Consider the following 21,574-nt stretch of genomic DNA (forward strand, 5'->3'; position numbering starts at 1 on the left):
TTTGCAACATTTATTCCTCTAAGTCCAAAAGAAACTTCAATTTATAGCTAAACTATCCCTTAAACAAGCAGGTTCTGTCATTCAGATGCACAAACAATCTAAAAATAGTCAATATTTTAATGGTAAAGGAGGAAAAAACTGACTTTATATATTGAAATCTGAGCTGAGTTTCATTATCTGCTTTTTTCTTTTCATGTTTTTTCCGCTAAGGCATAAATGTGGCCTGATAGATACTTTTAAAAAAGAGTAAAATGAAGGAAATGGGAGGGATAAAGTGGGAGAAATGAGGGTGTGACAAAAAAAGGAAAAAGGGAGGGAGAAGAGGAGAATAGAGGAGAGACAGGAGGACCAAACTCACTGCCTTCTTTCTCCTGGTGCCTCCATGCTGAGCTCCACAGTCAAGGTGAGTTCCTCCTCATCACTTTGCTCTTCATCCACAGTTTCTGTCACCTCTTAATCAACCTGAATCATCAGCTTTGTTGACACGCTTTGCTCAACGGCTCATGGGAAACCAAACATGGACCCCCTCGGTGCTCCACATCACTCCTCTCTCTCCTTATCGCTCCAGGTTGCAGGTTCCAGGGATGGAATTAGCAGCAGATAATCGCCGCTCATTAACTCCAACAGACTTTCTGCTTCACTCACGCGACATTTTCACAGCCGTGTTTATTTGCTTTTGTGTCTGTTGGCTAAATATGTGCAGTTAAATTTGGGGCTTTTGTGGTGAAGCCAAAGTTTCCGTCGGCTGGACGGAGATGCTACTTTTAGTTCTGGTTATTACTCTCTTTGCCCCGACTGCCCCGCGTGGGTTCTGCAACTGCCCTTTAAATGACTCTCATGCTTCAGAGCGTGAAACAGAATCTCAGTCTTCCCTTTTACAGCGGAATGTCTCATTAGTGTGTGAAGACGTTTTAATTATATGCTTTCACGCCAGGTGGAATGCGAGGGGTGGATTTTTGTGGTGACTCGGGCACTTTGGGCTCAGTCTTCACGTGCAGTTTTGTTTTCTGAAATCAACTAATCTCCACTTCATCCCCATCCCATGTTATCGCTCTTTATTTTATCAGGATGTTGTGTTTTGGGTTCCTGCACACACTCCTCTGCCTCCTGCTCCTCCACCCCCCTCCCACCTCTGCCCAGCTCGTGCGTTTGGCGGGCGTGAACAGGCGCAACGCCAACGAGGGGCGCGTGGAGGTGTTCCACGATGGCGCCTGGGGGACGGTGTGCGACGACGAGGTGGACTTGACCCTGGCCAACGTGGTGTGTCGGGAGCTGGGCTTTCAGCGCGGCCTCACCTGGGCGCACAGCGCCAGGTTTGGGGAGGGACAAGGTTGGTTGGATTCCATTTGGATCGTCTCGCTAATGAAAGAGGACTTTTAGGAAAGGGCTTCTCTGTCGTCTTTGCCGGTAGGTTTGATCTGGTTGGACAACGTGCGGTGCAGCGGGACCGAGCGCTCCGTCTCCCAGTGTCGCTCCAACGGTTGGGGAATCAACGACTGCACTCATTCGGAGGACCTGGGGGTCATTTGTAGTCCAGAAAGAAGACCTGACTCTCCGCAGGTCAACCTGGAGGAGGCTCCTCCGTCCTCTGGACATCAGACAAGGCAGACGAGACCCAGGACCTCGTCACAGTCTGGGTCCTCTTCGGCCCAGGTCCACGTCTCGTCTTCCACGAGAGGCCATGAGATCGCCCTCCATCGCGGCCCAACCGCCTCCCGCCGCAACAGCATCTCGCCGCACGAAAACGGCCACGAGATCCAGATCCTGCGGCGGAATCGGGGCGGATCCAGACCGGGTTCGGACGTCAGTTTGGCCTCGCCGCAGGGACACCAGCTGCCCACGTGGCTGGCGAGAAGCGCCACCAACAGGCAGAGGCAGGACACGGCACGGAGCAGCCCGGCGAGGCGGGAGGAGGACAGGCAGCCACCGAGGCCGCTCAGTGGAAACCACGTCGACCCAGAGCCGCTTTATCCAGATGTGGGACCAGAGGCCGATGCCCAGTTCACACAGGTACATGATCTGTAGAGGTACCGCCGCTTTATTGTGACTAAGAAATAAATGTCATTTTTCTGGTGCCACCAGCTGGGGTGTAATTAGAGAAGCCTAAAACCAGGTCCCCAGATCAGTTATTAATGTAGATTTCGGGTCAGGTCACCACCAGAGGCTCTCCTTCCTCGACCCTGTGGGCCGCTAACGACACACACACGAGGAAGGAAACCAGCCAGCCATTTATCGCCGTCGTGTTTGTCTCGCTTTGCTCTCAACTTTAGAGAGTTTACACTTTCTCCCCCATTTGGTAATCATCCCGACACACATCTCCACGCATTAAACCGCTTCCTTCCTCTTGGATAGAGAGACATAATGAGGATGATGAGAGAGCGTGATGATTGGAGACAGGGCATATCTTCTCCTAGCGGTACATTTTTCCGGATTGCGTGCTGTCTGCAGATATGAAGCTAAACAAAGTCTTGTTTATTTAGGCAAGTAAATCCTGTTATACTGTGCATGACGAATGCTGATGGCAGCTGAGGGCAGGATTGGAGACGTGTGGCGAGTTCCCTCTCAATCAGAGCACAAAAACAGCTCTGTTTGTTGAAACTGGTCCGATTTCTCACGGACAGGGCTCCGTCCACTTGGAGGAGGCTCGCTTGCGGCCCGTGCTCACCGGAAACAGCGGCGGTTTGGTCACGGAAGGAGTGCTGGAAGTGAAGCACGCGGGGAAGTGGCGTCACGTGTGCAGCCGCGGTTGGGACCTGAGCAGCAGCCGCGTCGTCTGTGGCATGTTGGGGTTCCCGGCTGCGCAGCCGTTTGACCAAAATGCTTACAGGTGAGAGCTGGATGAGTCCCACAGATGCTTGTTTTCAAATCTCCACAAATCAGATTTACAGTGGGAATTGGTCTAAAATGACAGGGCTTGGAGCCACACACACACACACACACACACACACATATATGTGGACTTCTATGACTTCCATAAGCATAATCCAAGACCCAGCTCCCTGCCATAACCCCAACCATCCCAATAACTCAATTCTAACCTCAACCTTAACGTCTTATCAGTCTTTCAAAGCTGTGAAGAGCAGCCAAAATGTCCTCATTTGCCAAAAATGTCCCCGCCTTGTAAGTAGAATGTGTGTGTTTTGGTTGTCAAAATGTAGCAACTACAAGAACACACACACACACACATCATACATCAACATTTGCATCATTACAGTATAATTGAGATTAGAACGTACAGGTAACACAACAACATTCTGCTGCTTTCTTAAGTCATTGTCTATTCTTTAGTTTGTATTTTGATCTGCTCTTAACTTTAAAACAGCCTATTTTTAATGAAAAAGGTCATGTTTACAGTGCTGAAGTCCAAGGCTCCAGACAGGATCTTAACTTTTTAAATGCCTTTTCACTTTTCTTTGATGAAAATTTCGCTCCCCACCCAATAATCGCGGGCTTTGTGCTTATTTTCACGCGCATCCGCCAAACTTTATCCCCCTGAAGCACCAAAACCAACCTTCAAAGCTGCTGCACACACAACCATCAAAACCCCAAACGCCTCATTTAACACACGAATGCATCTCTGCCTCGGCCCTCGTCACACAGCGCGAGGCGTTACGCAAACAATGTACAGCACCCTCGCGCAAACACAAACACCCAAATACACCCACGTGCTTGTGCACGAATGACCTTCAGTGTGGCCGTGGGTCTGCCCACACTGCTCTTTTTCTGGCTATGCTAACAGAGCAGCTGCACCGGTCCATGGTGTTTGTCCTCCCGTCCCTGTCGTGTTAGCATCAGCAGACCCGGACGTGAGCCACTCGTCTGCCTTTCGCTGGATCATCTGTTAAACAAAGAATCATTGGCGAGACAGGTTGTCCAACTTTCAAAATCCGATCCCCAAGTGAAAACCATCCCTCCCCAGTTGTTTGGAGAAAAGCCATATTTGTGTGCCAGCAGACTGTACCGGGACAGAGTGTTGTTTGTTTTTGTCAGCCTCCACCCAGCAATGCCGAGGATGAGCCGTGCAGTCATTTTTATCTGTCTGTAAACAACCGAGGGGAGAGGAAAGTTTGTTTTCAACAGGAATAATTGGCATTGGCGCGCGTAGCCTTGCTTTATCGCGCCATCATGTACGTGCTGTTTAAACCAGATATTGTAGACATTCCCTAAATATACAAAAAAAACAAAACAAAAACAGACTTTTCAACCAAACAACTGGACAGTGCGTAAAAGGCAATCCTGAGTTCCCTCTAGTGGTGGGATGCAGTGCGTGTTACATTTCCCTCCCCATCAGTCGGAGCCATCCTGGTTAGACACGCTCCATTTCTATGGTAGGATGCAGCAAAAAATCACCCGTCTTTATTCCCCTCGGAGCTTCAGGTTAGCAACAGCTAACGCTAACGCTAACGCTTCTGCTCTGCCCACGTGCCCGGGTACAGTCGTGTTCATACACGAAGCAGTTACGTGACATCTTCCCGGTGCTCCCTCCGGTGTTGGCAGTGCCCCGTGGCTGCTCGTGTCCCCTCTCATGGTTTGTGTCCACTGGTACAGCTGTAATTGTGGCGCGAGAGGTCCTGTAATCTTGGATCTTCTTTAAGCCGTAACCACTGCACACCCTTCGCTGTGTCAGCACTTCTCCGCAGCCGTGTGGTCGTTTGTTGGTGTGACTGGCTTCGTCCCGGCCCATTAAGTTGCTCAGCGCATTTTTATGGACGTTTAAATAACACACACAAAGTTCCTACAGAAGGCTAACGCTAAATCAATTTTCCAACTTGTGTTTCATCACGATCATGCTCCCTTTGAGGCTGACAGAAACTTCTCAGGCTCAATGAACTCTCCTTCCCCCCGCCCAAACTCAGTTAAGACTTTTTGAAGAGTTTTTATGCCTTTGTGGTGATTACACTAAAAGCGTTATGGAAAGTACATCATCATGACCCTGTTTCATTCTGTGGAATTTTGCCGGGATTGTCTGGAGGCTGCTGCCGAACCTGCAACTTTGGAGTAATTTGCAGTTTAATAACAGGTTATCTTTACTTTCCCGACTGTCAGCTGTTCCCTTGTGCTTTCTGGTCGGATCGGGACTAAAAAAAAACCCAAACTGGATCCTCAGGATGCCCTTATGATGGAAGTTGGGGCGCGATGGATGGTTCATCTCATCTCCTTTGAAGTTCAGCAGCCCTCACTCTTACGTCAGCGGCTCTTTGTTTCCCAGAATGCAGCCGTGACATTCTGAGACACAAGGGCTTTAAACAGCCTTTGTTGTTTGGGTTTTGTTTTTTTTTTTGGTGTTTTTCGGCAGCAGTGCAGGGAAAGTCAATAAGCACGTGCATATTTCCATGTCTGGTGAGAGTGAACCGACATGCTGCTGCCTGACCGCAGAACAGATGCTGCCAAGCTGCCAATTATAGGCGCAAGCTGAGAAAATGTATCTCTCATATTGATTTACAGCCAGGTTATGTAAAAACAAAAACACCACACCTGCACAAATGTGACACAGGTAAATAGTGTACATTACACACATGTCGAAAATCCATCTGAGGCATTTTTCTGGTTAGGATTTGGAAAAAAAATAGGCAATTAATGAGGCAACGTTCTAGTCAAGTGAGCTCAACTTGCATTTTATGGATACACCCTCAGAATATGGAACACACCAGCACAAGAGCAAGGCCGACGGTGCACTGGAGCAGCTACAGTCCAGCACAATTCTAATAAACATCAACTCGTTCCCCGTTTCTCCAGGCTGGTGTGTTGCTGCTACATGGCTGGCATTGCACAGTTTAGCTAGCAAACACCTCCTAATATGCTCTTTCACTCTCAAAACCTGTTTTTTCTTTGACTACATGGCCCACAGTGAACTCTTTTCTGTTAACCAACATTTAAATCAGGCACATTCACGAAGGGTGTCAGCCAAACTGACACCTGTCTGTGGCTACGGTGGCCAGTGCCTGCGGTCAGCTTCTGTATGTGTGTGTGTTTGTGTCACAGATACACACACACCAGTCTCTGCCTGGTGCATGAATCATCCTTTTTTTTATTGAATACCCTTGTGCATGGGTGTGTGCTCAGGCCCAGCGACCTTTTCTGTGTGTAGACACAGTCGTCCTGTTACATTTGCCTGTAGTTTAATCATCAACCAGACGTCTTACATGGATTAATATGGACAAACCAGACATGCTCTAAGCAAAAGTACCTGTGTGAATAAAGATAAGAATAAATTAATCAGATGCAGCATGTAACCTGCTAAACGAGGTTATTTAATAATTGAATGTTGCCTTTGCCTTCAAAGTGTGGTGCACTGGACATTTGACAGTGGAAAGCTAAAAAAAACCCACTAATATGCAGTTAATGGTTGCAATGTCCGTTTTCTTCCAGGAAACTATGGGACTCAAAGTTAGCCGATCCCTCCTCCAGGTAAAAATACCAGCTTCTTGTCTACGGATCCAACTCCACATGGCGACGCCGTCACTGTTACTCTCTCTCCTCTGTGTTTCCAGACTGAGGACGCTGATCAGTAAGAAGGGCTACTGGGTGGAGAAGGTGCAGTGTCAGGGTGTGGAAGCCTCCCTGTCGCAGTGCCCGGCCCGGCTGTCCAGCCCCAGCGCCGACGCACCGTGTCGCGGGGGCATGCACGCCGTCGTCCGCTGTGTGGCTGGATCGCAGTTCACGCAAAATGGCCGAGCCCCCGCACCCCCCGCTGTACCAGTGAGTGGACACAGAGCTGCGAGTTTACGTTATTATTCAGTATCAGAGGGTTAAATGTTCAGATTGGGTGACCTTACAGAGATTAAATGGAGTGTTCTGTTTGTTTTCTAGCCGGTTGTGCGGCTGAAGGCGGGGCCGCGCCTCGGCGAGGGCCGCGTTGAGGTGCTGAGGGAGGGGAAGTGGGGCACCGTGTGTGACCACCTGTGGGACATCGCTGCAGCCAGTGTGGTGTGCAGAGAGCTGGGCTTCGGGACCGCCAAAGAGGCCCTCATCAGAGCTCAGCTGGGACAGGGTAAGACACAAACTCCTCCTCCTCTTGTCTCAGAACTGTTTCATATTCAACGTGATTCCACAATATCCACGAGTGAAAAAACGACGTGTGCTGTAAATGAATGGACGCCTCCCGGGGACGTCCGTCTGGGGGAAGACCACGATGCAGAACCAGGACACACTGGAGGGGCCATATTTCCCATCCAGCCCTGGAGAACCTTGGTGTTCTGCCAGGGGAGCTGGAGGGAGGCAGCCGGGGAGGATATGGAGAGGCGGGGGGAAGACAAAAAGAAATTTACGCAACATAAACAGAATGAGTTTGCCCTGCTCGATCAGTTCACACACACTTTAGACTAAACTCTGCTCAACCAGAACCTCTCCTCGCTAAATGCCGCAGCCACAGATGAAAAAGAAACCCAGAATTATTTCCTTGCGGCCCCAAAAATACCTCCCAAATTACCCGTATCTGTGAGAGAGCTACACATTATTTCAAGGGAACTGGACTCAGTTTCTTTTTGAGTAGCTCAACAGTGACTGTTTAATCAGGTTCATTTCCTTTCATTATCTTTTTGCCAAGTGAGCATAAAGCAGATCTTTCAAATGGTGCATTTCCTTTTGTTGTCTCAGGGAGGGTTTCCCGGCGCTCCTTGGTGATTCTATAAAGTAGAACAGTTTAATCCGTTCCCTTCAAAAGTGATGTGAAGGCTTCTAAGCCGTGTGGTTAGACTCCTGTGACATCATTGGCTATTTAAAACCAAATTATAGGCTTTTAGCGAAGGCCTCACACACCTAGGTAAACATAGATTTTCCTCCGTTTGACCATTTTGTGTCTAATTTAGACGTTTATACATAGAGCCCAGTTTCAGAGTCTGGACTGTGAAGCCCATTCAGAGCATCGGACGTGTTAATGGGCTTTGTTTCCCGTTCCCGTAGGTACCGGCCCCATCCACATGAACAGCGTGCAGTGCACGGGCAGGGAGAGGTCCATCGCGGAGTGCCGCTACAGAGAAGTGCGCTTTACACCTGCAAACACAACCAGGACGTGTCAGTCCGCTGCAACGTGCCCAACACCGGCCTGCAGGCGACGGTGCGTCTGGTAGGAGGCAGAGAGTTGTCAGAGGGCCGAGTGGAGGTGCTGATGGACGCCGGAGGCGCGAGGCGTTGGGGCGCCGTCTGCAGCGAGAACTGGGGCATCAACGAGGCCATGGTGGTCTGTCGACAGCTCGGGCTGGGCTTCGCTGCAAGAGCTCATCAAGTAAACCCTCTCTCTCTCTCTCTCTCTGTCCAGCTGTTTGTGCATCTGTGCTGTGTTATTACTGAGGCCTGAGGTAATTACAGGCTCCACAAAGGTCCACTTCCAGCGAACCCAAAATAAAATCTAGAGGGAAAGTGAGGAGAAGAGTGATCGGAAGAAATTCACAGAGCAAACAAACCCGAAATAGAAGTGTGTATGGAAAGGCCGGCATGAGTGTGTCATAAAGGAGGCTGCTAAGACGATTTAGCAGGCAGCTTTGAAACTGTGCAGAAGATCCCAGGTGATTTTGGCTTTTTGTCATGTACACAGGAAACCTGGTACTGGTCGGGTTCTTCAGACGCCGCTCAGGTGATTCTGAGCGGAACTCACTGCGTCGGCAATGAGATGTCCATCCAGCAGTGTCGCCGAAACTCTAACGTCTACTGCCCCCGAGGAGGAGATGGTAGAGCTGCGGGAGTCACCTGTGCAGAGAGTGAGTCCAAACCCAGCTAGCACGTTAGCGCAGCCACCAAGATATCTATGTTCTGGCTTCACCTGAGCAAATTCTCTTTGGTGCATGAGTTTGTTAGTTTGGACTCCATGTTTTGTCTCCAGGCCCGAGTATCTCGTGCCGCTGTGGCGACTGTTGTTCACCGAGGTGAGATTTTCATTATCTTCCCAATTAACCGGGAGCTTGTGCCTCCGCAGCCGCTCCCGACCTCGTCCTCGATGCTCAGCTCGTCCAAGAGACGGCCTACCTGGAGGATCGACCGCTCCACCTCCTCACCTGTGCTAATGAAGAGAACTGTCTGTCCTCCTCCGCCGCCAGGATGAACTGGCCCTACGGACACCGCCGCCTCCTGCGCTTCTCCTCGCGCATCATGAACCTCGGCCGCGCCGACTTCCGGCCCAAAGCCGGCAGAGAGAGTTGGACCTGGCACCAGTGTCACAGGTGAACAGATGAAGGGCCCGGAGCCACATGCGTTAACCTCAAGGGCCGTGACATTTAGAGGAATTCTTAGTTTGGGAGGAATTCCGGGTTCTTCAGGGTTGTGTTGCAAAAAAAGAAAATCACCTCCTCAGCCAGGAATCATTTCAAACGGTAAAATCTTTAAATAAATTGGCATTGAAAAATGAACCAGTATTCCAAGGACGGATGAGTTTATGTGTCTTTGGACCAGCACTTGTCTGGAGATCTTTATATAACCCACCTCATATAATGCAAAACTTTACACTCTGAAATGGTTTCCTACTCACTGGTTACCCGGTTGTTACCATAAAACCCAGCTCAGGGCAGCCTGGCTTCTTTATCTCAGCAGTTGTGGTGTCTCTTCCTCTCCAGCCAGCAGCCACATGGTAAAAAGCCCGTTCTGGGAACGACTCCATGATATGTGAAGAGGGACACAAAACTGATATCTATTGTTGTTGTTGCTGTCGTGGTTGCCCTTCTAAGAGTAGAAAGGGAAGAATATTCAACGGAAATATCTCTTTTGCCACATTACGCTAATAATGATTCACTCTTTAGGCACTACCACAGCATTGAGGTGTTCACCCACTACGATCTGCTGACGCTCAATGGGACCAAGGTGGCTGAAGGCCATAAAGCTAGCTTCTGTCTGGAGGACACCTACTGCCCAGAAGGTAATCTGAAGGAGCAAGCATCTCAAATCTCATCTGTCGTGCAGATTTGTGACCCGCGTGGGGTTGAAGCACGCATCAAAGTGCACAGCCCGCATCCCATGAAGATTATCCAACATCAGCTGCAGGCGCCAACCTCAGAGGCCAAGCCTAAATTGATCAAAACCCCAGGCGGCCTTGCACAGCTTAGATATGATCTCTCATTTAAAAGATCTTCGGTCTGCTCTGTGTTTGCTGCCAGGTCTGCATAAACGCTATGCTTGCTACAACATGGGGCAGCAGGGCATCTCAGTAGGCTGCTGGGACACTTACCGCCACGACATCGACTGCCAGTGGATCGATATCACAGACATACGGCCCGGAGAATACATTTTCCAGGTAAGGACCCTATCTTGTGGCCTCCGCCGCCGCCTTTCTCGGCGTTCGTTTGGCTGTAAAAACGGCGACATCAATCTTCACCTGACGCCCTTTAGTGTTAAAAAGTGGAGCCAGATTTGTTGGCGTTCCAACGTCTGAAGGCACGCCGGATAAAAGCTGTGATTAACCTCTGTAATTTGACCAAACGACTCTTGGCCCTTTCAGGTGTGCAGCACGCATGCAGTTTAACGGGTGTGTGCATATTTAAGGAAAGAGAATTTAGTCTGGCTTTATATAGAAAGTAGACCCTGCGATTAGTCCACTCATTCAGAAGGAGCGGGTCTCATTGGTGCTAAAGTAGCTGGGTCAGCACTTTGTGCGCTATTTGTGGCGTTAGTTTTCCTGCCGTGGCGACCTTAGATCCCCTCTGTGTCGTTTGCTGGGTTTTATTTTCTGACAGCGTGATGTTGACATTCATTATTTCATATGAACCCCATGTGTGTGGGGGGAAGGGGGGGGGGTCCATTTGTGCACATGTGTGCTGGAAAAGATGAACCCACAGGTGCTGTTTCCAGCATCGGCGAGGGGGGGGGGGGGGGGGTGGAGGGGTGCAGCCGTCTGCGGTCTCTGCAGCTGACTTGTAAAGGAGGGAGGCTCATTTTCACACAGCTGAGAGTCTTTCCCAAGGGTTCATTCTTAGGGAATCACCTCTAAATCTCCATATTTAAGACCCGGGAACAGGAGCAGGAACTGTGTGGTTCAGGTTCAATATTAAAACAGTTTAGGATTTTTTTTATCCCCCTAATTGGTCCTGAAATTGTCAGCTGATCTGCTAGATGTGGGCACCGGGGAAATTAATTTATGTGCTCTTCTTATATGTGCTGCAGGCTGCAGAAGGGGTTGGGAACCTTCTAACCTTCCATAGCTCCAACCTAATGATAGACTGCGACTCAACGTCCAAACCCCAAACTGTCACGGCCCTGGAGCTTGTTTGTGTGTAATTATACAAGGCAATAACGCTGGAGAGTGATGTCATTCATCATTTCCAAACTGCCACCATCCATATAGAATGTTCACTTCTTCATCTGCGCCGTGAGAAAGCAAAGTAACTATCTGAAGTGCGACGTTCTTACTGGTTCCCAGGGTCTAATTTTGGTCAGGAACCTTTCAAGCATCCATCAGAGACTCCAGGCTGCAATTAATGGTCCCTGTAAGGACACATTAGACAAATCTTTAGGCAACGTCCTTTAGTGGGTTAAGCCAACCGTCTGCTGACTGATTTATTGCTTAAAGATGCAGCATGTAAGGGGTCAAAGGTCAGGATTGGATATTGATTTTCCAAGAACGTACACACAGGGGAGCTGGTGTTCATCACCAGTGTGTTTTGCCTCACAGGTGGAGGTCAACCCTTCCTTAGACATGGCCGAGTCTGATTTCCAGAACAACGTGATGCGCTGCCGGTGCAAGTACGACGGGGCGCGGGTCTACATGCACGGCTGCCACGCAGGTACGGGAGGAAGACCATCCTACCGGTGCGCCTGAATGCTCTCCCTTCCCATTTCCCTCACGCTTTCCTCTTCTTTTCATGTCAGGCGACGCTTACAGCGCCGAGGCGGAAGACCTGTTTGACCACCAGCGTCAAATCTCCAACAACTTCCTGTGAATTGGGGGGGGGGGACACACAGAATCAAAGAGGAAACAACTCCACGACCTCTTGCCACACCTCAACACATCGGGGGAAGTTTCCAACGACGGAGACACGCCAGTTTAACAGAGAGATGAAAGACGACGAGGGCGGGGAGCGATACGGATCCTCCGAGCGGATGATCGCCGACTCCTCTTTTAAAGATACACACAGAAAGGGGAGACGACAGTATAGAAAATATAGACCTTAGAAATATAGAAACACAAAGTCAGTTCAAGCTTCACATCACAATGATAAAGCGTAGAATAGCTACCCATAGAAGAAAGCAGAGATCTAACCCTGATGACATAACACGTTCATGTCCACCAACATCACAAATGCAGTATTTCCTGTTCCAGCTGGGTGGTTTTTGTTTAGTCTGAGACTTACATTTCATGGTGCTATTATGCCTCGTTTGAATAAATATTGTAATGTATTGCAAATATATTGTCGTGTACAGTTTTATAGTACCTCTCTGGAATAATGTTCTTTATAGGGTCTGTAATTTATGCGGAGTTTTAATGTGCTGTTGAAACGTGTCCCTGTGTGGCTGTTGTTTTATTTTGTTAAATGTATGATGGGAAAAGGCGACAACGTGTTTGTTCTTGAGCTGTAACATTGGTAACATCAGAGATCTCGTTGCGTCTTTAACAGTTCGCGGTTGCAACCGCACGGTCGGTTTCCAATGTAATAAAACAATTGCAAACAAACGATGTGACGACTTCTTCCAAGACATTCCGTCATTTCACTTTTTTAGGGGTCTGCAACACGTTAGATCACAGAGTTTTTCTTTTGAACTTTAAAAAGAGCAGCGAACGGGTTTCTCATCTTTTCCCAGGAAGCCTGAGGTAACATTTAGGTTTTTTTCCCAACCTCATTTTGATGTATGAACACACACCATCGCTGAAACCTCCCGCAGCTGCCCCTCGTCACACACCCAGGCTTTACTTTAGCCACGCGACTCGGCTTGACCTCCCTGGTGACTTGACGCGCATCATAATTTCCACAACCTAAACTCAGATAATGCACGTCTAGAGGGTGATCGTGACTGGAAGGCATCTGGGAGTGCAACATTTGCTGCTCTGACTGCAGCTTTTTACCTATAATTTAATAAATGAGAGGAATTATGCTCAACGCTGGATATACGAGAAATGTTAGAATAAATGAAGAGTTAGAAAAACTGATATTAAAGTGGTCTGAGGAGATATCCAGAGCTAAAGTAACGAGGAATTGGTTGAAAATAACCCACTGGGTTCATTTCTGTATGCTTGTCTTGATATTTAAATGTCATCTGGATTGACTGCATCTTCCTCCACCGAAGGGCACCTTGATAGAAAGTGTGTCTGAGGGAATGCTGGGAAACGCACCCTCCTCCTCCACCTTCATGCTTTCCAGGCGCTCTGTGATGCAACAGCCTTTTCTGTTCTGGCAGAGTAAAGGCTGTGGTTTGTGTTTGTGCCGTTAATGGCTGTGAGCGAGGTCCTCGGGGGCACGCCGCTCGGTGGCGCTTTGTCCCCCCGCGAAGCCGCAGCAATGCAACGATTACGAGACGGCGGTGGGGACCGACTACACTTCAAGCTGGTTGGAGCTCAGCTTCAAGAATAACAGAGCAGAGGAAAGTGCGGAGGTTCGGTGCCATCTGGCTGACAGAAATGACCTAATAAATCCCAATTCTGAAGTGAATTTGAAACCATAAGAGGTTTTGTAATTATAATCTGTGGAGTTCAATGCGTTTAAACCATTTTTAAACGAGGAAAGATGAAGCAGGAATGCATTCCAGGAGTAAAACAAGCAGTTTATTCATGAATGACACATTCACTCAACAGGCTCGCATGTAAAGATGAATGTTGTGCAGGATGTACTGACAGCAAACAGTCGCGGCCGTGGCCACAGCGAAGGAGTCAATATTTATTGTATCCGATGTTTGTCAGCTTGTTTTCACTGGGTAAAAAAAAGAGATGAAGACAGAAAAGGGAGCATGTGCCGCCTCCTCTGAGGCTGCAGTGCTTTAATTAGCCCAGCGAGCCACGTGGCGGCGGCCAATGAGCTGAACACAAACTGGGGCCTTTGTAACCGTGATGTGACGCTCAGGTAGATTTCTGTGTTCCGCTGTGTGCGGTATAAGTGACATGAACGGGCACATTTACATGTGGATATACGTTGCTCGCGTACGGAATAAAAGCATTTTTAAAACTCCAAAATTACCACAAGTTACACCTATTAAAAAAAGATAAACTCTCCAGTGTTACCTTCACCACAAACTAGGGTGATCACACAGGTAAAACAGACCTGTTTGTACAGTAAATACCAAAACAGACCCAAGAAATCCAATCCAGGCTTCGAGCTGGGGTCATTTTCCCTCCCAGGCATCGTCTCTTTGTTTGGCTGCCAGGCGCTTTTGTTCTGAAAGTTAGACCAACAACACAACAAAATCAAACAAGAGAACTCAGCAAAATCCCTACAGTTGACGTTGATGCTGTGATTTTGCTCAATGTGATTAACGAAGAGCTAACCCCGAAGTAAAGACCCGCTGCAAATCCATCTCCAATTTAAACATTTGGATGTTGAGAACACAATGTTCAGCACATCATAATCTTCTGTGCTCACGTTTACTGGGTGTTGTGATGTTAAATAATCTACAGAACAATGAGCCTTTTTTTGCACACTAGGCCATGGTTTCCTGACTGGCTCTTCAGCGGACAGTCATTAGTGGTTTTCTGGGCCTGTGTACTTATGTTCCGAATGGAAACGCCTGCTCTACTGATTATAGACCTGTCGTAATCTACACAGCAATGAATGGAGCGCACATTTCGTAGAAACTGCTTTCCACCACACGTTCCATTTTGCTTTCTAATGTATGGAAACAGCGCCCACCTGCGGTGGAAAATGGTGGTGCAGAACCGGCAAAACTTTCTCTAACCATGGGAACAATGGGTTTTTACAAAAACCCAGAGGTCTAAGTATTAGTGTAACTTCTCTGCTCTTTAAATGACAGTACCTCTGGCCTCCTGGAGTTTCCTCCTCTCTTTCTCACGCTGCTCCTTTGTCAGCGTGCTCTTCACACCAAGAGCGCCAATGACAAGCCTGCGAGCCAGCGCCGCACTTGTCTGTGGTCTGTCCTTAGCAGGCAGGAGGTAATCTGGACAATGGGAAGAACAAAATCCGCTGAGCTGTGATTACAGCTGGCAGACTGTTATTATGGATTATTCATCCCTGTGTACCTGAGCAACTGCGAGCCATGGCCTTGGTGGCAGGTGAGGATTTGGAAAGAGGTCTCAGTTTCATCAGAGGGTGCTTCGATCTTAAAGCTTCACAGGCTGAAAAGCAGAATTAGAAAACATTAGTTATAGATTTATCTGGATTGTGGTCCAAAGATGTTTACTGAACACTTCACTAACCTGCTATGGGGCTTGAGAAGAGGCCCAGAGCGTGAGTGTCATCAACCCACTTGATGTCAAAGCCTCTCTGTCTAGAAGACAACAAAGACACATGAAAATGCTAAAGGCAGAGATAAACTACTCTTTTTCAGGATTCTACATTGTCCTGAAATTATTCTGACTGTTGCTGAATATTACATACTGGTAGCTCTGAAATAACTTCAGCAGATCCTCCGTCTTGAACTCTGTAGGAAAGTCATAGATCTCGACAATGTGGGAGAGCTCGTCGTCCCGCAGGTCAGTTTCATTTTCCTCATCGCTGCTCATGTTGTAGTAGTCAAATCTGGGTTCCTGAATTGATTTCTTCTTCTTCCCTTCTCTCTTGGCAAGCTGAATGACAAGTAGGAGTCAAGGGGAAGAGAGACGCCAGAGAAGCTTATTGTATAGTGTGCATACGGGGTTATTTCATTTTTGTGGTAGGTCACCCAAGCAGGGGACACACACTCTCACCTCTTCCAGTAGGTGCGGATCCAGGCAATCTCCATCATCATTGAACAAGGTGTCCCAGCTGTCTCCTTTGTCCTGGTCTTCCTGGAGGTGTGTTGCCTCCAAACACCTGACAATATCAGCTTCCACACTGGCTGAATCAGGTTCCCCATTCAATTGCCTCTCTGGATGCTGCAATTGCTCTTCATTCACTTTTAAGTGGTTTTCACCATTGTGTTCATCCCCTAGATCATTACCTTCACCTCCTGTGGATTTGTTTTTCCTGTTTCTGGCATTTTTCTTTGACTTGTCTGTGTAGTGAGGCCTCGGTCTTGGTTTAACTCCATCAGCCTGAGGTTTGTCTTTCTGACCACGAAGCCGTTGCTTGGGGACATAAAGTGCCTGGCTTGGCTTTTTGGTTGTTTCTAAAGGTGCGGGCGTTGGTTGGGCTGAAGAACAGTCACTTTTTGGTGTTTCCGGGTCCATTTTAGAATTATTCTAAAACCTCTAGATGGAAAAGAGAGCAAACGCACTGTAACAGTTTGCAATATATACCAAACTATTAAGCTCTTAAAAGTTTATATTAATGAGCTCATTAACGGTTTGAAATGAATGCGTTTTTGGATTACAAAGGTAAACAAGGGCTTAAATAACATAGTAGGTTGCTTTATGATCAAAGATCCTGAAGACCCTCCGGCATTCGGAACATCACCAACATTTATTCATCTCTTCTTTGATACATTAACCACTTAAACTTAAAGTTCTTTCAGAATTTTTTTGCCAACATACAACCAAACAAACGCCTTGTGTCACATCCCCTTGGCGCATGTAACAAACGCCGGCTGACACATAAACTACATTAGCAGATCTGTTAGCCCATAAGCTAACAACATTAGCTAAGAAACGTCCTCTTACCCAGGAAGTAATCAGCGTTCATGACAGAAATCTAATGAACACCCATGCTCTCATTCAAAAACGACGTATCTTTGTGTGTTTTATTTTAAACTCACGCATTTTAGTCAAACTCCAATGCTTTTCGCCTCAGCTTACCCGTGTTTGGATTGTTTGGGAAAAGAAAACCGTCGCACGACTGACGGAGTTCGCAAAGCACCTCGGGAGATGGTGTTTTCCTTTGTACTACAACCTGGATAAAATTGACAGGTAGTAGTAATTTGCGATCTTTAATACCACAATGTCCACTGATTTTTAATGTTGAACTCGCTATATGCGTTTTTTTCTGTTTGATATTTGTGTTGCAGCAATTATAGAAGAACACCATTAGAACCTGTTTGACGAGCAGGAACCGTGGAGCAGTTCCGGCATCCTGCAGCGGCCTCTCGGAGCTGCTCTGTGATTGGCTGAATCTCAACAGTTATACAAGGTGTTTCGTAAACTACAAAAAGTCTTTATATAAGGTGCTGTGCAGTGGTGAGACAGATTACCGTCTCTGCGAAGAATAAAACGGATGCATTAGGTGAGACAACTTTTATTATTCCTGCGGGCATACTGTGTTGTGCTCTAATGTGCTGTAATGCATTGCGGCAAATGATGCTTCCCGTATGAGCATCACACGCTTTTTTTTTTTACTGTAGCATTGATTATTATCTCTGTTCATTGTAATCTGCGGGGCAAAACAATTATTTCTCCGTTTCAGGAAGAACCACTTCACAGTAAGTAATAAGAATGTTTCACGTGGACAAAAAAAGACATATTTTTATATATTCATATATTCCTATTATGAGTTCATAAGAATTTGTAACACAATACAAATGTTACATCCCATATCCTGTGCATTATGTTTGCTTGAAGGTTGTAAATAATTCATAGGTGCTCGTATGAATTGCAGATTGCTGTGATGTGGAGTTCATGTGTGTGTCTCCTGCTGGCTGGGCTGTTCCAGCGATCCTTCGCCCAGAACCCGGAGCCAATGTTTCGCGTGGTCACACCAACAATTCTTCCTACTGACGCTTTACATAATCCCATACAACTTAACTATGGGATGGCTGTAACGGATGTTGATGGTGACGGTGACCTGGAGGTGGTTGTGGCAGGGTAAGAATGAGAATGTCTGATGACCGCGCACGGTTACTGAATGCATCAACGTACAGAGTGTGCACTTCCTCAGGTACAACGGACCCAACCTGGTGCTGAAGTACAATCACACCCTAAACAGATTAGTCAACATCGCTATTGATGACCCAAATTCGCCATTTTTTGCCCTGAGAGACAGCGCAGGGAATGCCATTGGAGTGACTGCCTGTGATGTGGATGGAGATGGACGTGAAGAGATCTACTTTCTCAACACAAATAATGCCTATTCTGGTAACATCGGCCGTATTTTATCTTGAAATGATTTCACCTGTTAAATCCAGGTAACACAGACTTTTATCCTGCTGATTAAAAAAACCAAACAGGACAGGCGACGTATTCAGACAAGTTATTCAAGTTTCGCAATGGCCAATTTGAAGACCTTCTGAGCGATGAACTCAACATTGCCCGTGGCGTTGCTAACAGGATGGCGGGACGCTCGGTTGCTTGTGTCGATAGAAAGGTTGATAAAAGATTATTTCATTTCAATTTCCTCATTTGTTGCCTTCTCTCACCATTTGGTTTGCTCTGCAGGGAACAGGCCGCTACTCTGTCTACGTGGCGAACTACGCCAGGGGAAATATCGGCCCCCATGTGCTCCTCGAAATGGATGAGGCCGCCAGCGACGTGACCAGGGGCGTCGTCGCTCTGTCAGATGTGGCGGCGACGGCCGGAGTCAACAAGCTAACAGGTCGACTGGTTTGGATGTGTGCAGCCAAATGTGCGAGGCTCAAACGAGTCACTCCGCGTGTGCTCGCCGTGCAGGGGGCCGTGGCGTGGTCGTTGGACCGATCCTGAACCAGTGGAGGTCTGACGTGTTCTGCGATAACGAGAATGGGAAAAACTTCTTGTTCAAGAATAACGGAGACGGGACTTTTGCGGATGTGGCCCAGCGAGCAGGTGAGCATCCACCAAGCGACCTGAAAGCCCACGATGTGACATTTATTAGCCTCTCCCTTAAAAAATGGTTTGAATAAGCACGTTTAACTTGAGAACGACACCATTTTTATCCCACTTTTTCTACTTAGCAACATCACAGTGACCCTTTCTCGACTATGCATTCACAAAACCGCCGTTTTCCGTTTTGTGGAGCAGCGTTTCACAGCTGTGGTAATATGTAAAGGTGTGGCTGACCAGAATCAGCATGGCAGAGGAGTGGCGCTGGCCGACTTCAACGGCGATGGAAGGACGGACATCGTCTATGGCAACTGGAACGGCCCCCACAGACTGTTCCTGCAGGGCAGCAACTCGGCATTCCGGGTACGAACGTCGCAGCAGTGGCTTTGCAGAGGGTTTGATGAGGTCACACCTAAGGCGTGTTCTCCCCTTCAGAACATTGCGACCGCGGGATTTGCTACTCCCTCTCCTGTCCGCACAGTCATCGCTGCCGACTTCGACAATGACAAGGAGCTGGAGGTGTTTTTCAACAACATTTTCTACAGACAAAGCGCTCCGAACAGAATTTTCAGGTAACTCCATCGTTTTGGACAGATAATGGATGATGATTTATCCGCTTTACTGATCGTCTTCTATATTGTCTGAACTCAGGGTTTCCAGGAGGGCAAATGCAGATCCTGTGATCGAGGAGCTGAATGTTGGCGATGCTGCCGAGCCACAGGGGCGAGGAACCGGTCGGCCATCTTTAAATTGTTCCTTTGTTGGTTTCCTTCATTTTTGAGGGAAATCTCCCCAGTGGAGCTGATGTACGAGGCGGTGAAAATGTTCTGTTCGGAACAGGTGGTACCGTGACCGACCTTGATGGAGATGGACGACTGGACCTGCTGCTGGCACATGGAGAGAGCGCCCAGCAGCCTATCTCCGTCTTCAAGGTCACCCAGGTGTGCGTTTGTGTGTCTGTGTAGCATTTTGAAATCCTGCTTATTTAAGGAGGTAAGGAATTACAAGCTAAACCTTCACACCTTCTCAGGGGGCTGCCAACAACTGGCTGCGGGTGATCCCTCGCACACAGTTCGGATCCTTCGCCCGGGGAGCCAAGGTCACCGTTTTTACCAATCAGAGCGGCGCTCACACGCGCATCATCGACGGCGGCTCAGGGTACCTGTGTGAGATGGAGCCAGTCGCACATTTTGGTTTAGGTGTGGTTGACTTTACAAACCATTCTGTGCGACTCTTGTGAAGTTGGAATCTTTAAGTAACCTTCAAAGACAAACAAATTGATTTTTTTTCCGTGACCTTCAGGAAACGACAAGGTGACGGTGCTGGAGGTTTATTGGCCAGATGGCCGATTCTACACTCGAACCCTCCAGCCTGGTGAAATGAACTCTGTGGTGGAAGTAACCTATCCCCGAGGAGGAGACATGGCTGCCTTGCCCAATGACACACAGGTAGGTCCCTAAACACACCAGACCTGCAGCTCCTCTCTCTCTGTCAGTCTTGGCGCATTTAAAAGAAGTTGGCAGGAAAGAATTAAATCTTAGCTCATAATAACTTAATTTATTCCCATTTCAGTGTGGTACGGGTTTTGCTGTGAAGACTGGCCGGTGTGCAGGTAAACCTTTTAATTCTAATTATTTTGTGAAGTAAACATGCAGTCTAATACGTTGTGTTTTGGTTTGATTATGTTTTATTATAATGCATGTTTCCACAGGGTTGTAAGGAAAATCACAGGAAAACCCAAACTGAAACAGTTCAGAATGTCCTCCAGGATTACGGCCTTTTTTTTTCTTCTTTGAGTTCTTCTGATAACTTGGTTTCAGTTATTTTACTGCCTTCATTTTCCTGCTCTTGGGAGGTTTTGCTTGTTCCTTTGTACCAAAACAGATTCCATAAATGAAAATGCTGCAGACAAATTTGCTCAGATCACCATGTCGTGCTTGTCGTCGCTACTCATTAAAACGTTTGGCCTGATCAAAGTGACGCCACCGTGTCTGTTATTACAAAAGAAAATCTGATGTTGGCCTTCTCTTGTTCTCCTGTTCTCCATCATGGCTCCTCGTTCCCGCCTCCTCCACTCACACAGCTCCGGCTCCGCTCTTTTACAGCCTCCGTTCCGTGTCTGCGCCCCAAAACTGCTGCTTTAGGACACTTTTACTACAGGCTGCCTGGCTGCTCCTAACTTTATTCCACTAAGACGCCATCAGCGATGTGTGCGAGGATACTTTCCTCGTGCCAGGTGCATTTTCTCTGAACATGTTGGGAATATATGTGGCCAAAGAGCCAGGCAGCAAGAGCCCTGACCACTTCAGATGTGGTGGCTGAGAAACGGGATCGATATAACGCTTTAATGCTGCTGCATCGCCGCATCTTACGTCACGCATGCATGCAAACATTAACTGAACCAAAGCTTGTCTCACTAAAATGATTGCGGACTCATATTATTATTGTTTTATCAATTCAATAAACCTGGTCTCACCCAAATCTCAAGTTATTTTTTCATTTTTTAACCCAGTCCATCACAGGACATTAATATAACTGGGTTTAGAACCCACAACCTTCTTGCTTTGGTATGTATGTGAGAGAATGATTGAGAACAATTTGTGACTCTTTTTCCTATTGATGCTGGTGATATAACATTGTAGCAGTTCAGTAAATGCCTCACAGACATCAAATAAAACTGAAACGTGTAGTTCCCATCTGAAAAATGAATAGTCTTTGAACTGATCCCCTCCTGAGGGGGTTTCTGTTTCCTCAGCTGCTGAAGAGGGACCCAGCTGTGTGCCGTGTTTGCAGATACTGCAAGCGTCTGTATCCTACAGCTGTTCCCTTTGGCTACAATCAGCC

At 47.6% G+C, this 21,574-nt stretch overlaps 3 protein-coding genes across 7 annotated transcripts; 2 read left to right on the forward strand and 1 right to left on the reverse strand.

Moving 5' to 3' along the window:
• Positions 1-275: 275 nt before the first annotated feature.
• Positions 276-12,598, forward strand: LOC130527806 (lysyl oxidase homolog 4-like). Its single transcript, XM_057036564.1, is given in 15 exon segments — positions 276-403; positions 1,068-1,330; positions 1,412-2,010; positions 2,622-2,827; positions 6,370-6,408; positions 6,492-6,699; positions 6,811-6,991; positions 7,903-7,983; positions 7,986-8,224; positions 8,534-8,696; positions 8,912-9,155; positions 9,729-9,844; positions 10,083-10,219; positions 11,594-11,705; positions 11,791-12,598. Coding segments are annotated over 14 exon segments (2,658 nt in total). The 5' UTR covers positions 276-403; position 1,068; the 3' UTR covers positions 11,862-12,598.
• A 1,058-nt stretch (positions 12,599-13,656) lies between these two features.
• On the reverse strand, positions 13,657-16,945 carry r3hcc1l (R3H domain and coiled-coil containing 1-like). Of its 3 annotated transcripts, none has more exons than XM_057036582.1 (7): positions 16,796-16,945; positions 15,770-16,252; positions 15,462-15,649; positions 15,281-15,351; positions 15,104-15,199; positions 14,881-15,021; positions 13,657-14,285 (listed from the first exon to the last, which is right to left on the reverse strand). In XM_057036582.1, the coding sequence occupies exons 2-7, from the start codon at positions 16,229-16,231 to the stop codon at positions 14,233-14,235; spliced, it is 1,011 nt and encodes a 336-aa protein (XP_056892562.1). In that variant the 5' UTR covers positions 16,232-16,252; positions 16,796-16,945; the 3' UTR covers positions 13,657-14,232. The 3 variants fall into 3 exon arrangements, with proteins under 3 accessions (XP_056892562.1, XP_056892561.1, XP_056892564.1); XM_057036581.1 differs by having other exon boundaries at positions 16,756-16,869; XM_057036584.1 differs by having other exon boundaries at positions 16,661-16,819.
• A 119-nt stretch (positions 16,946-17,064) lies between these two features.
• crtac1a (cartilage acidic protein 1a) lies at positions 17,065-21,211 on the forward strand. Of its 3 annotated transcripts, none has more exons than XM_057036567.1 (14): positions 17,065-17,219; positions 17,592-17,797; positions 17,871-18,067; positions 18,160-18,296; positions 18,368-18,524; positions 18,599-18,733; positions 18,957-19,093; positions 19,166-19,302; positions 19,382-19,464; positions 19,571-19,671; positions 19,761-19,929; positions 20,033-20,178; positions 20,303-20,342; positions 20,442-21,211. In XM_057036567.1, exons 2-14 carry the CDS (start codon positions 17,601-17,603, stop codon positions 20,447-20,449), a joined length of 1,644 nt encoding a protein of 547 aa, XP_056892547.1. In that variant the 5' UTR covers positions 17,065-17,219; positions 17,592-17,600; the 3' UTR covers positions 20,450-21,211. The 3 variants fall into 3 exon arrangements, with proteins under 3 accessions (XP_056892547.1, XP_056892545.1, XP_056892546.1); XM_057036565.1 differs by having other exon boundaries at positions 20,814-21,211; XM_057036566.1 differs by lacking the exon at positions 17,065-17,219 and adding an exon at positions 17,284-17,415 and having other exon boundaries at positions 20,814-21,211.
• The last annotated feature ends 363 nt before the right edge of the window (positions 21,212-21,574 follow it).

Source organism: Takifugu flavidus, chromosome 6 (genome assembly GCF_003711565.1).
Source record: "Takifugu flavidus isolate HTHZ2018 chromosome 6, ASM371156v2, whole genome shotgun sequence".
NCBI lineage: Eukaryota > Metazoa > Chordata > Actinopteri > Tetraodontiformes > Tetraodontidae > Takifugu > Takifugu flavidus.